The sequence below is a fragment of the Eschrichtius robustus genome, chromosome 14 (assembly GCF_028021215.1).
Source record: "Eschrichtius robustus isolate mEscRob2 chromosome 14, mEscRob2.pri, whole genome shotgun sequence".
Taxonomy (NCBI): Eukaryota; Metazoa; Chordata; class Mammalia; order Artiodactyla; family Eschrichtiidae; genus Eschrichtius; species Eschrichtius robustus.
The window spans coordinates 40,852,354-40,866,704 of record NC_090837.1 but is presented as its reverse complement, the minus strand read 5'-3'; the positions used below and the strand labels follow the sequence as shown (position 1 = coordinate 40,866,704).

The window sequence follows — 14,351 nt, the reverse complement described above, 5'->3', positions numbered from 1 at the left end:
CCAAACAGAATTCGGAAGCCTATAGGCAACAGACTCTTTTGTCCTGAGGCTTGTGTTACTCTCAAAAGGGCACAAAGTTTTATAGATATTAACATCCCACAGGCATTCAAACTCTAGCTAGCTGTCTCAGCACTTCCAGGTGGGCTGATGTTTATAGGATTTGTGGTTAACAGCTCAGGAGAGCAATCTGTCAGGCACTGTAAGAAACACTGCCTGTCAACGGGATGGGGAGCCATCAGTCCTTCCTCCAGCCCACCACTCCTCACTCATCACCCTAACTTAAAATGTCACGGAGCTGGGAACCCTTCCCCAACCCAAACCAAAATGTAAAAGGGACGTTACCTGGCTGGGTTTAAACTCCACATAACTTGCTTGCCGTTGGCTTTGACCGGGAAGCTGAGGAAGCACTACCCTTTGCTGCTGTGAATTGTATCCCAGACACTGCCCCAGGGCTGCCCCAAAGATCCACAGCCATCCCGCGCTCCGGATGGACCCCCTCACTGCCGGGGGCATCCTGGTCTCTGGGTGTCCTGCTGGCTGCACGCAGACCTCTGCCTCTTCCTCTTATACCTGCCCTTCCTGCTCAGTGCCCAGGCCCGGCTGACTCAGGTAAGGCAGGCTGTCTGCGGCAGGAGGCCCCACCTGTAAACTTCACCCATGAGTCAGCCTGTGAGAGAGCGCACATAACAGTCCCGTGGGGAAGCGCGCCGCTCCGTAATTCCTGCCAGGTGGGGCAGGTATCACCTTCTACCCACCTCACCCCCCAGACAGCACAGGCCGCTGTAAATCACAGGCTGAGTCATGCGCCAAGGACACGCCCTGGCAGGAGGGTGGTAATCCAGAGGTCCCTCTCTTTCCCTTGGGCTCTGAATTTCTTTTAATCGGGCTAGAAAAGAGGGAGAAGGCAGGGGGAAGAAGAATAGAAGCACCTGTGGTCTAAAAGTTACATGGCAGGAGTCCTGAGAAAACCACGGTGGGTATATTATATTTTAACCTGCAAATATATTGTATTGGCAGGTTAAAAAAAGAAACTGACGTGCAGATCACCTTGGGGTTTTCTGCAATCCAGGGGTCAGGATGGAAAGTGAAGGATGTCGCTAAATCAACATCCAAGGCATGTCTGGAATTCTCAGAATGACAATGCTTGCTATTTCCTGTTAATTGTGCTAGCCACTGTGGTTTTTTTCCCTCTCTTCAGGAAGAGAACATATTTGCAGTTTGAGACATGAAATGGTTTCATTTTGCGGCACCTTTTAATCACTTGAGGACAGTCAGGTTGACTAGGCCTCAAATGAAGATCTGCTGTGAGCTGGAAACTTGGACTGCAATTTCCTTTGAATAATCAGGATATTCAGTGGGCTATAACTGTTGGGGGCGGGTGGTGGAGGGAGGCTCTGGATTAGAGAAAGGCATGAGAACCCTGGGTCAGCTACTGGGAAAGCAGTGGCCCACATACTGGGATGCCCATGGGCGGGGTCCTTCCTGCTTCCCAGAAAGTCCAGATTTCTGCAACCCCCAGGATCCACCGAGCTTCTGTGGCTTTCTGATGGATTTTGAGACATTTGTGATTTCTTTTTCATATTTAATACCTGCAAGTGGTCCAGGTAAGATAGGAGCTAGAGCCCAGCAGAAATTTGTTCAATGGTCAGAGGGCCCCAAATCGTCCAGCAGTGCTGGACAGCAGACAGGAACACCAGCCACAGGAGACCCTGGGGGGATTTTATGGTTTAGGAGCATTTCCTACCTGACATGAGTCACCTGTGTAGTCAGGGGGGCAGGCACACATCTCTACGTTCTGTGCTCGACGTCCACTTCCTGTTTCCGAGGCCTCCTCCAGCCCCACCCCGCTCAGGCTGAGTCGCTGTGTCTCGGTGAAGTAGAGGCCCCGGAGGTGCACACCTTGCAGTCTAGACAGCACCATCATCAGCTCTTCCCGAGACACGGGGGCTCCACTGCTGGCGTGTCTGAAGTTTCCCTACATGTGAAAGCAGAGAGGCAAGGTCTCCCTGTGGTAAGCTCACTCCCAGGGCCTATCAGAGCCAGCCAGCCAGAAGGAATCCAATAAAGCCATTTAAAATGCATCAGGGGAAAAATAAATAAAATAAAATGCATCAGGAAAAATGCTAAAATAAGATAGGTAAGTAGACACAGTGGATTTATATTCAGAAGTCACATGTCCTGGGTTATTTCCAAGAAGGGAGAAGGCCACGAGGAAGGGGGAAGAAATGAAGGCAGGAAATAAGGAGCAATAAAATGAAATCAGATTTCCCAGTGTTAGGCTTATTGTAAAATGCACTTTTATTTGTGCAAGCAGTAAGAGTGAGAAAGATACAGGAGAGAGACATGGAAACTGAATAAGTCACACAGCTCAGATCATTCATTAAATGTTCATAATTGTGATAGTACAATCTTTTCTTGCACACACACATTCATATTATTTTATTTTTATGATGGTAAATAACATGTAACATAAAATTTACCATCTTAACCATTTTTAACAGTAGGGTGCAAGAGTGTTAATTATATTTACATCATTGTGCAACAGATCTTTAGAAGTTTATCATCTTGCAAAACTGAAACTCTGCACCTATTAAGCAATAACTCCCGTTTCCTCCTCCCGCAGCCCCTGGCAACCACCATTCTCCTTTGTGTTTCTATGAATCTGAGTACTTTTTTTTTAATATAAATTTATTTATTTTTATTTTTGGCTGTGTTGGGTCTTCGCTGCTGCGCGCGGGCTTTCTCTAGTTGCGGTGAGCGGGGGCTACTCTTCATTCCGTTGCACAGGTTTCTCATTGGGTGGCTTCTCTTGGTGCAGAGCACGGGCTCTAGGCGCGCGGGCTTCAGTAGTTGTGGCTCACACGCTCTAAAGCGAAGGCTCAGTAGTTGTGGCGCACAGGCTTAGTTGCTCCACGGCATGTGGGATCTTCCCAGACCAGGGCTTTAACCCGTGTCCCCTGCATTGGCAGGCAGATTCTTAACCACTGCGCCACCAGGGAAGCCCTGAATCTGAGTACTTTAAATACCTCATACAAGTGGAATCACACAGTATTTGTCTTTTTGTGACTTGCTTATTTCACTTAGTGTACTGTCCTCAAGTTTCATTCATGTTCTAGCATGTGACAGGATTTTCTTCATTTTGAAGGCTGGATTATATTCCAGTGTATGTACATGCCACATTTTCTTCATCCATTTACCTGTCAATAGACATTTCAGTTGCTTCTACCTTTTGGCTATCACGAATAGTGCTGCAATGAACATGGGTGTGCAAATATCTTCAAAATCCTGTTTTCAGTTCTTTTGAACATAGAGTTGACCCTTGAATAATGCGGGCGCCAACCTTATGAGCAGTCAAAATTCTGCGTATAACTTCACAGTTGGCTCTCCATACCTGTGGTTACAAATTCGCAAATTCAACCAACTGCAGATCATGTAGTAGTGTGCATTTACTTGAAAAAGATTCAGCCACTTTTCTTGAATAAATGCTTTTCAGATTCCACAAGCCTTTTTGGTTAATGGTCAGAGTTCTAAAATAGTTGATTTTGACCATTTCTGCCACATTGCTTTTATGGAGGAAAAACAGGTTCTTCACCATTTTTGCTGGCATCACCTCTCTCACATAAACAGAATCCCATAATAGATGGGCTTTTGTGTCTTGCTTCTTTCCCTCAGTATAATGTTTTTGAGGTTCATCCACATTGTGGAAAGTATCGATACTTTGTTCCATTTATTGCCAAATAGTATTCCATTGTACTGGGTGGACCAGTACAGAAATGTTACAATGTGTCTGGGAGTTCAAGGTACTTGAAAAAGTATCACCTTGAAGATATATTTACTAATCCTCACTGGACTTATTTAATAATATAATTGGAGCACTCTAAAGGAATAATTGTAACCATGTAGGTTTAATACGATGCTTTATAATTTGATGAGCTTTCCTTTATTTAGCTATACTATTCTTACTTCTTTTGGTGTTGGATGTTTTTGTGACTTTTCTTTTTATTCACCCCAAGCATTTGTTGGACAGTCACCAGGTCTCAGGCACTGAGGGAGGCCTGAGGAAGACAGGGAACTACATCATAGCATTTACAGACTCACAAGAGTTTACAAAACAAGGATACTTAGGTGTAAAACAGGAGAGACAGCAGTAAGTGCCATAAAGATGGTACAACAAAGCCCTGTGAGGATGGAGCCCTGTATATTTTATATAATTTATATTTTTAACTTAGATATCTAAATTATATTTATATAAATATAGTTAATATTTTAAATTCATAAAATAAGTCAAAAAAACAACTCTTCGAAAGGACTAAATCGTGGGACAAAAAGGCTCATCAAGAAGAATTTCATGTTTGCTTTTCCATTACCTCTACCACCTGCACTCGCCCATGATGCAGCCGGTCTGGCCGGGGGTGATTTGGCTCCTCATAGATGACGGACATGTGCTGACCCTGTTTAAAGAAACACATGAATGTGTTAGTGGCTTGGTTGGGATATTTTGAGGTTTATGATTGATCTAGGAACAAATGTCTATGGATCTGCATTACGTGAGATGCCTGATTCTAAAAAAGTAGCTGCAAAATGAACTGACTGGCAAAAGGAGTAGTAACGTGGAAATGGAATAATAAGCCCTAACACGGTTCATTTTCACAAATAGGAAACCAGGAAAATTCTCTTGACTGAAAGTGGCTTAAAAAGATGGAAACCGTTTTTTTTTTTTTAAATGATGCTTTGTAGTCAATGCATGAGGTGCTGGTTTCCTTACTGCCTACAGGACCGCACGGGTAGCGAGAAAGTGCTTTGGGGGGTGGGTTAGTGGGGAGGGCGGGGAGGGTAGAAGGTTGGCGGGGCTGGTGGGGCTGGCTGTGCAGGCTGCATAGATAGAGAGCGACAGGCAGAGCTGGCACGTGGGGGAGGAATTAGCCCTGCAGCCCATACCCTGCAGGATCCAGCCCTGCTCACTTAGCCTCCGCACGCCCGTCCCTATTACGGTGGCTCTCGAGGGTCCAACGGGAGGGTCAACACCCACCAGCAGCACTCTCACCCCACACCCACACACAGAAGTACAGCTTTTCTGTTGTAGCACCAAACCCCAAAGGGTTTCATTCATTAGAGCCAGTTTTCAGAAAGAAAAGCATTATCTGCGATCACTAATTGAAAACCTTAATCTAAGAAACATGCCCATAGGCTTTTAACTTCAGTGGTTTGGAACAAAGCAGAGGAGTAAATGTTTTCATGAGCCTAAATTACTTTCCATGTTTGAAGATAAATTAAGAAGAAATTTTGGTCATCACTTCTCCATGAATTCCAACAGTCTGCATAACAATATAGGCAGTAAAATATAGGCATACTAATGGCCTGAATTTGAGATGCTCTGCAAAAATAATGAAGCTGAAATACAACATGTCATAACAGTATTTTTATCGTGGAACTATTTTTCCTTAGACTATAACTCTAAAATCTTGAGTGCTTCCTTTTCAAGTTGTTTTGCAAAGGTTCCTTTGAGAACCTTTTAAAACAACAGTTCAATACACTTGGGTGCCAGTAGAAACAAAACACAACACGGCCATGCCTGAACACAAAAAGATACCAGAATGCGAGGCCCTCATCTGGCATGAGGCATGTGGGATTTTCCAGTCCCCTCTTATACCGTGAATGACACAAGAAAACCCTTCAGGAAGCTGGAATTGCATTGCATTAATTACGGCACAAGTTCAGGCTATGGCACCTCACCCCATGTGTGAGGTTCTGTACATTGTAGGGGATTCAATGCAGGATGTGATATCACCCCTTACCTCAAGGAAATTTTCCAGATTGCAGTTCTGGACTGTGTGCCTGGCACATAGCATGCGGGTGTCACTTCTCTTCTCAGAAAACCAAAGGGGCTCCCCACTGTCTACCTCAGGCCAAATTCCTCATCACGGCATTAAACACCCCCCTTCCTACCCTTCCGGGCTTGTTTTCAATGGCCCGGCACATGCTGATAACACAGCCAACTTGGACTGCTCACCCCTGGAGGGCTGCTCCTCTGCCTAGGTTCAACTTACTCTCTGCCGGGGAAGGGGAAGGGTGTTTCTCCTCTCACGCTCATTCTTAAAAGGGTGGCTCAAAACTAACCTTTTCCATGAAGTCTTCTGAGGGCACCGACTACATAAGCCCCCACTTGGACTCCCACTCCCACAGAGTCTTGTCTGGACTTTGTCTCAAAGGCTTACTGTTCAGTGGACTGTAGGTCTTTGGTCATTTCTCTCATCTCCCCTCCTGGTTACACTTTTTTTTGAGGACAGGGATCACCTGTCCTTTATGAGCCCAGCAATGTGACTTTGCAAACAGGGAGGTCTCAAAAACGTTTGTGAGACAAAATTGAAAGATAGAGACATAAAACAAGTTTATGATGAGGCAGTGATTGTGAGACTCCAAGTGGGAGATGGTTAAGTTCTTTGAAAGGGAAGAAAAGAGAAACCATTTGGGGCTGGGATGGTCAGGGACCAAGGATCCTGAGGAGGTGCTGCATGCTCTAAACTTCGCTTTGAGTTTCCACAAAATATTGGAAATGACTTAAGCCAAACTTTCTGTAGGCCACTTATCAAGATGCCCTAAAATTGGATTGGCACCAATTGCAACCGCCACTCTCTGCTACTTGGGTCGTGTTCTGACACCTACGGTGAGCTGCACATCTGGCTTCTTTTCCAGAAGAACCATGTCACCAGGCAGTCCAAAGGACTTGATTTGGTGGGTTAGGTAGCCACCATATGAGGAAACCTGAAATTGAAACAGTAGGATTAATAGCACAAGCATTAAAAGAGAACATGGCAACACTAACTCATCTACGGAGTACAATGGCACATCGATCTGGAAAGATACACAATCAGCCTGTTAACAATGGTCATTTCTACTGAGTGGAACTGAAGATGGTATTTTAACTTTCTACTTTATACCATTTTATATCAGTGAAGATGTTTAATACGAACATGATTGAGTTTTACAAGCAAGAAGACACTTCTGTTAAAAAGAAAAATAGTCACACAGAAACAAATAAGATCCTTTTATTCTAGATGATGACTAAACCAAAATGTCTATTTAATCCACAGCTATTCTAAGAAATCTAGGCCATTGCTTTCCTATTTAATGGAGAGATGTGGTTAATATCTATCAGTTACAAAATGAACCTCTAAAAATAAATTGTCAAAAAAAAACTTCCCCTGAGGGCAGATGGTGAATATCTCCTAAGTGATTCTGCATCCTCCTGGATGCATAAGCCATGTTCGCCTGTACCACCAGGTATATGGGCCTCCTCTCAGTGCTGCCTCCGCAGCAATGATGGTGGTGGAAACATGGAGGTGAATGATCATGGGGTTTTTTAGACAGCGACTTCACCTCTGGTCCTGATATCTCCCACCCTTAAAGTGAAAACTGATCAAGAAGGAAGGAGTGACCGAAGGATAGAGATCAGAGGCAACATCATCTCAGGGAAGGCAGACAAAATACCGTTACTGGAGATGCAAATAAGCTGGAGCAGGGAGGAGGGGCAGCCCTGCGGGGCTCCCAATCCACTGAAGTTCTTCCCTAGAATCTACAGCCTACACAGCTTCACAGAGTTATGACCTTAGAATCTGGAAGTATTCCAAGGTAACATCTTGAATCATCTTACTGAGATTAAGTATTGCCTTTTTGATGGGCTGAGAAGGTTAAAAATATGTCTACATATTCTTTGATATCCTTGCTTTCAAGAGGTGAGCTTAATTCTCCTCTCGGAGCGTGGGTTGGGCTTTGTGACTGGGTTCTAATGAACAGAATAGGTTAGAAGTGAGGGTGTGTCATTTCTGAAATTAGGTTACAAAAATGTTGTTCTCCCTCCCTGTCTCTCTCTCTCTTTCTCTCTCCTCTCCCCTCCCACCCACCTCTTTCCCTCTCTCTCATTTGCTTTGGAGGAAGCCAGCTGCCATGTCATGAGGACCCTTAGGCAGCCTATGGTGCGCCTCATGTGAATAGGAACTGAGGCCTCTGACCACCAGCCAGCCAGGAACACTGGCCTGCTGACAACCACGCCAGTGATCTTGGAAGTGGATCCTCCAGTCCCAAATGCCTGCAGCCCTGGCTGACAGCTTGACCACAACCCCATGAGAGACCCCGAGCCATCCACTCCTGGATTCCTGATCCACGGAAACTGGGCAAGAAAATAATGGTCTGTTGCTTTAAGCTTCCAAGTTTGTGGGTCATTTGTTAGCCAGGACTAGATGACCAGTAAGTACAGGGCTCGCCATGTGGACATGAAGAGGTATATCACGTGAGGGAGAAGTGGGGTCATATGAAAGGAGCAACATTCCCCACACTCAGAGGTCAAAATCCATAGTCCTTCAACCTGAAGACAGAATCAGAGAGCTCAGGCTGACAAGGGCCGAATATTCAGTCATTGTAGATGTGAGACTACGGCATCACCTGGGCTGGGCTCTGTGAAATCCACCCCTTCTCCAAAGCTCTATCCTGGGCCACCAGGTGCATATGTCACCTGAGGATGTTTCTATGGGATGTTCACACATCTGTCCGTATAAATGAGTGTAGGTGGTCAGATCCTGGAATAATAATTTACGCAGCAAAGGAAAAGCACCTCCTTTATAAGCTCCCCAAGGAGCGTCGAACCACACGTGACTCCCAGTCTCCCAGTTTATCCCTCTTCTCCCCCTTCCCCCCTTGGTAACCATAAGTTTGTTTTTTACATCTGTGACATATACACACTACTACATATAAAATAGATAACGAATAAGGACTTACTGTACAGCACAGGGAACTCTACTCAATACTCTGTAATGACCTATATGGGAAAAGAATCTAAAAAAAGAGTGGGTATATGTATATGTATAACTGATCCACTCTGCTGTACACCTGAAACTAACACAACATTGTAAATCAACTACACTCCAATAAAAATTTTTTAAAAAGAAATAAAATGTATTCATAACCACACGTGACTCTACTAATGAAAGCCGTGCTGTCACTGGATCCTGTGCTTCTTTTAATGAGCTCATGAGTCACTTCTCAGCTTTTGTTTTCCTGACAAGGGGCCCTTCTTCTGCTTTAAAACAAAGAATTCTCAGCATTGGCATTTAAAAGCATGCATGTGCCATTCGCGGCAGATATTATTTAAATGGTTATTTCCCCAGAGGAAAATTCTTTGGAATTAAGTGAAAATCAGGAAGAACCTGGTGCAGGATTTCCTTTGCTGGTGAGCAACCATGTGGGCCCCTGAGGCCCGTACACCCTCAGCCTCTCCATCTTCTGCATTTGTGATTAACCGAAGTTCTTCAGTTTTAGTAACCTGAACTTCCGGAACCTTCCTTCCAGACATCCAGTAAATGATGCCCGTGCAGTGATGGAGGAGATCCAGCAAGAGCGCGGGAGGACAGCAGGACATGGTTACCTTGTCCCCCAGGTAGGAAGCAGGGGCGACCCACGACGCGCTGTGAACCGTTGAGGGCAGCTCCTGGAGGTCGGCCACCACGCTGCTGCTGCCAGGGTTGAAGGAGACGGGGATGTCCACTCCGTCCGCCGTCTCCAGGCGCCAGCCCATCATATCCACAAACTGAAACACAGAGGCAACGGATGGAAATGTGTGCCCATGGCGTCTTTGGCGATGGTTGAATTATGCAGAGTAGAAAGAGCCGTGGGGCAGCCAACTTACCTCAAAGGCTTCCCTCCGGTATCTCCTCTCGTGTCTGACTCCAGTGAGGGAGCCCACTCCCACTCAGCCCCCACCTGACCCACCGCAACTAGGAATTCTCAAAGGGTAGTGACCAGATGCACGTGGGACTTATCCTTGTAGCCCAGCACGCATCTTGGTTCCTGACATTTAGTAGGTGTTCAATAAATATTCAAATAATACACAAATGAGGGTGTGAATAATAACTAGGACTGTGGGCACATTTTAATGGTGAGCTCCTTAGAAAATGTGATGTGGAATACAGTGGACTGCTGTCATTATTCTTCTCTAAGTGGAGCATCAAAATTATTATTATTTTTAAATATTTATTTACTTATTGGGCTGTGTTGGGTCTTAAGTTGCGGCAGGCAGGATCTTTAGTTGCAGCATGAGAACTCTTAGTTGTGGCATGTGGGATCTAGTTCCCTGACCAGGGATCGAACCCGGGCCCCCTGCATTGGGAGCACGGAGTCTTAGCCACTGGACCACCAGGGAAGTCCCAAGGAGCATCAAAATTAAATATTCCCCGGATCACAAAGGAAGCCAAGAGTTAAACCATGAGGGGAAGAAAAAGAAGGAACTGACAAGACATAGATTCAGAATAATGCTTCCGGGTTCCCCTGAGGGTAAGAAGGGGAGACTTCAGGGTGGATTTACAAACTAATTTTTTTTTTTTCCAATTACAAGCCTGCATTCCTTTCAGGAGGCAGGCAATAAAATAGAGAAAATAATCTCTCTTTGAGTACTTGTTGGACATTAAGACATGTCACACAAGAAAGCAAGCATGAGACTAGTGGTTCATGGAATCATGAAGACAACAAAAGTTTTAGCTTCCTGGAGTTAATTATAAAAGTGGCTAAAGACAAGATGTGGTTAAAACAGGTGAGAAGGAAAGTAAAAGAGGAAGATAAGCAGATAAGAAGAAACGAGGCGCAAGAACAACTAACTCCATTTATTTAATGAGTTTTTATTGAGCATCTACTATGTTCCAGATCCTGCTCAAGGCACTGGGATTGTATCAAGCAGCCTACATGTGAGTGGTGGAGAAAACAGATACGTAATAAACAACCTTTAGAACTGTGACACATGCTATGAAGTACACAGAGAAGGGTGAAGCTACAGAGTGAAGGATGGCATCTCGAAGCACTTGAGACACTTGAGCAGAGAGCTGATGAACTGAGGGACATGAGGACATCTGGGGACAGAACACTGCAAGCTGAGGACCAGCGAGCACAACGCTTAACATTCTAACCAAGCAAGATGCTACAAACCCCACAACCCTTCACGTTTCATGCCAATGCATTACTTCCTCATTTGGAAGTACTAAATGAAAACAAAAGGAGTCTAATGCCCTGCCTACCTTAGCTCTTCTCTTATGCGAGCTGTGACAACGATGACTGACTCCGAAACAAAAGCACCTGGTACAACCTTTGGGGTTCGCTGGGTCCAGGTAGAATGACCCTTCCTGACACACGTTACATTCTGTACCTTCCACATTTTCCTATTGAAGAAAAACATGAAATGAGAGATCATTCCTTCTAAAGGTTCTCTGATTGAAGAGAGCTACGTGCACAAATTAAGTATCAACATAAGATGATAGAACATGGATGCTAAAAAAGCATCCAAAGTTACATGGCTGTTAAGCTTTTTACCATATTAATGATTTAAACTTTTATACCATGTACAAATGGAAGAGAGGATTTCCTAAATTTCATAAGATGCCCTTTGGCAACCTGAAGGTAGAGAAAGAGCACCAGAAGGATTCACAATATGGGGGCGGACAGGTTCATCCCATTTACTACCACTTTAGAACATCCACTGGGACTCGGGAGCTCTCCTACACCCTGCAGAACGCCTTGGAGCAGAGATGATTAACCTGGGATGCATGGGACAGGAATAGGCTTCAGGGGAACCCACATACCTCTTGAAATTATAGACAAACGTTTGTGTCGACTTTTCTGAAGACAGTATATATCTGTCATCAGATTCTTAAGGAGGTCTGTGGCCTCTTCAAAGGACAAGAGCAGCGCGGGGGCGGGGGGGGAGGTCTTCACTTCTAACTATTTCTATCCAATGAGAACGACTAGAAAATGCCATAGTCATTATGGAAGTCTATCTTGGGTCAACCCCATTTCCCACTGATTTTTATACAATGACTCAGCATGAAGACCCTCCACAATGGTCAGTGGCCGACCTCTCCAGCGTTGCACATTCTGTCTTACCTTGCAGAGACAAGACCCTGTCCCCATGTCACAGGCTGCTGGCTCAGTCCCATCTCTGTTGCATTGGCAGGGGAGGCACTCAGGGAAGCGGTAGAAGCCGGAAGCACACCGGTCACACTGCCGCCCTGTGATTCTGGGCTTGCATCTGTACTTAAGCAAAGGAAACAAACGTCCTTGTCATCTTTCTACACACACTTCTAGAGCCGACCTGCACTGCCGCAGAGCAGTTGCTGTATGAAGCCAGTTAAATAGACACAGGGCCTGTCCACGGGGTGCTAGCGTCCAAGGCAGAATGGAGAGAAGCGGATACAAGGCACTCACACAAAATAGCTCAAGGTGACCGTCATCCTGATGATGAAAGGGGTCAAAAGATATACACTTCAGTTATAAAATGAACAGGTCCTGGGATGTCATGTACAGCATGGCGAGTATAGTTAATAACACCGCATTGCACATTTGAAAGTTGGTAAGAGAGTAAATCTTAAAAATACTTATCATGAGAAAAAAGAATTTGTAACTATGTACGGTGACGGGTGCTAACTAGACTTACCGTGGTGATCATTTCACAATGTACGCAAATATCGAATCATTATGTATACACCTGAAACTAATATAATGTTACATGTCAGTTATACCTTAATTAAAAAAAAACAATGACCATCACTGATGTGATTCCAAGGGCCAGGCTTGGTACTAGGCTCTGGGGTGCACAGAAGGACACAGTCCCTGGGCCTGAGAGCTCTTAAGATAAGTGTTGAGGTGGAAATGTGAATGATAAACACACAGGATCTAAACAGGGGTTAGAGGGCCAGCTCGGATCCAGCATCCCTGGGGGAGGTGATGCCTGAGCTGAGTGTAAAAGGCCAAGTGTCCCGGGGTAGGAGGTGGGGCAGGCGTCCCAGACAGCAGGAACAGGGGGACACGGCTTGGCATGTGCAGGGAACGCAGCGGGTGCTCCTGGAGCAGGGGTATGAGCAGGGATGCTGAACCACGAGCCTGGAGAGGCGGGAGGGGGCCGGCTCATGTGGACGGAGGTGCTGGCCATTGTGACACTGTCCCGGGGCCCTGGAGCGCGGGGCTGAGCCCTGCACACTGAAGGCGGACTGGCCAGAGTTCCACCCCAGCTCTCACATGTATTAGAGACAGCGTCTCAGCAAGTTATCCAACTTCTCAAGGCCTTGCTTTCTCGTCTGCGGGAGATGGGAAGCAGTAGCCGCTGCCTCCCAGGACCACCGTCATCTTGAAAAGCTTTCAGAGAGGAAGGAGGGCGGTTGGCTGTGTGTGAAGGACTGAGCTGAGATCGGTTCCACAGCAGGTAGATGAGGCGGCCGAACGAGGGCAGAGGTACTCAGTATGGATGGGGGGATGGGTTCCAAACTATCCTAGGGTGCCGATGCTGGGGCTCGCCGTGGTCTGGGTGAGAGGACAGAAGGCAAGGAGGCCCCCCAGTGGTCTGGCTGGACAGTGGAGCAGGGAGGGAGGAGGGAAATGGCCTGAGTGGGGCTGGGCTCCAAGGAGGCTCCAGGGAGCTCTGAGCACAAGAGTGGCTGAGAAAACACTAGAGGCTTCTCAGGGCTGAGAAGCCCAACACCCGAGAGGTGAGGAGAGGAAGAGGCAGCTTGGTCACTGAGCTCCACAGCTGAAGCCTGATGGATCTACATACTGATTTTTTCTTGTCGGTCCCAAGAAAGTATTATGAAATCTGCTTTCTATTAGACTGTTAGGAGTATAATCTGATTTGAAATATTTTATCGTTAACTTGCTACCAAATGTAAGCTATCACCTATCTCACTCGAGGATAATGAAGATATGGTATCTATATACAATGGCATACTACTCAGCCATAAAAAGGAATGAAATCTTGTCATCTGCAGCAACATGGATGGACTTGGAGAGTGTTCAGCTAAGTGAAATAAGTCAGACAGAGAAATGCAAATACCGTATCATCTCACTTATATATGGAATCTAAAAAATACAACAAACTAGTGAATATAACAAAAAAGAAGCAGACTCCCAGATGTAGAGAACAAACTGGTGGCTATCAGTGGGGAGAGGGAAGTGGGGGAGTAAGTGGTACAAACTATTATGTATAAAATAAGCTGTAAGGATATATTGTACAGCACAGGAAAGATAGCCAATATTTTATAGTAACTGTAAGTGGAGTATAACCTTTAAAAATTGTGAATCACTATATTGTACACCTGTAGTTTATATCATATCGTGCATCAACTATACTTCAATTTAAAAAATAATCTCACCCCAGGGACCATCCCCAAAAAAGACAAATATAACTTTATATCCCAGTAAGTTTGCCTTTGGCAAATATCTGCTTATAATTAAGTAAAGAATTCTGTACGTGATTAAGAACACAAACTTGGGACCAGGCGGCCTAGGTTTGAATCCCAACTCTGCTACTAACAGGAAGCTCGAGC

The 14,351-nt window shown here is 45.4% G+C and overlaps 1 protein-coding gene across 2 annotated transcripts in view; it reads right to left on the bottom strand.

Annotated features, from left to right (window-relative positions):
• The window catches only part of LAMA3 (laminin subunit alpha 3), a 244,295-nt gene that overhangs the window by 74,084 nt on the left and 155,860 nt on the right, over positions 1-14,351 (bottom strand). For both annotated transcript variants that reach the window (XM_068563499.1, XM_068563500.1), the window contains 6 exons: positions 11,920-12,064; positions 11,058-11,198; positions 9,419-9,580; positions 6,664-6,762; positions 4,368-4,451; positions 1,745-1,975 (listed from right to left, as the gene is read on the bottom strand). In XM_068563499.1, the coding sequence (XP_068419600.1) occupies positions 1,745-1,975; positions 4,368-4,451; positions 6,664-6,762; positions 9,419-9,580; positions 11,058-11,198; positions 11,920-12,064 (862 nt within the window). The remainder of the gene's footprint in view (positions 1-1,744; positions 1,976-4,367; positions 4,452-6,663; positions 6,763-9,418; positions 9,581-11,057; positions 11,199-11,919; positions 12,065-14,351) is intronic.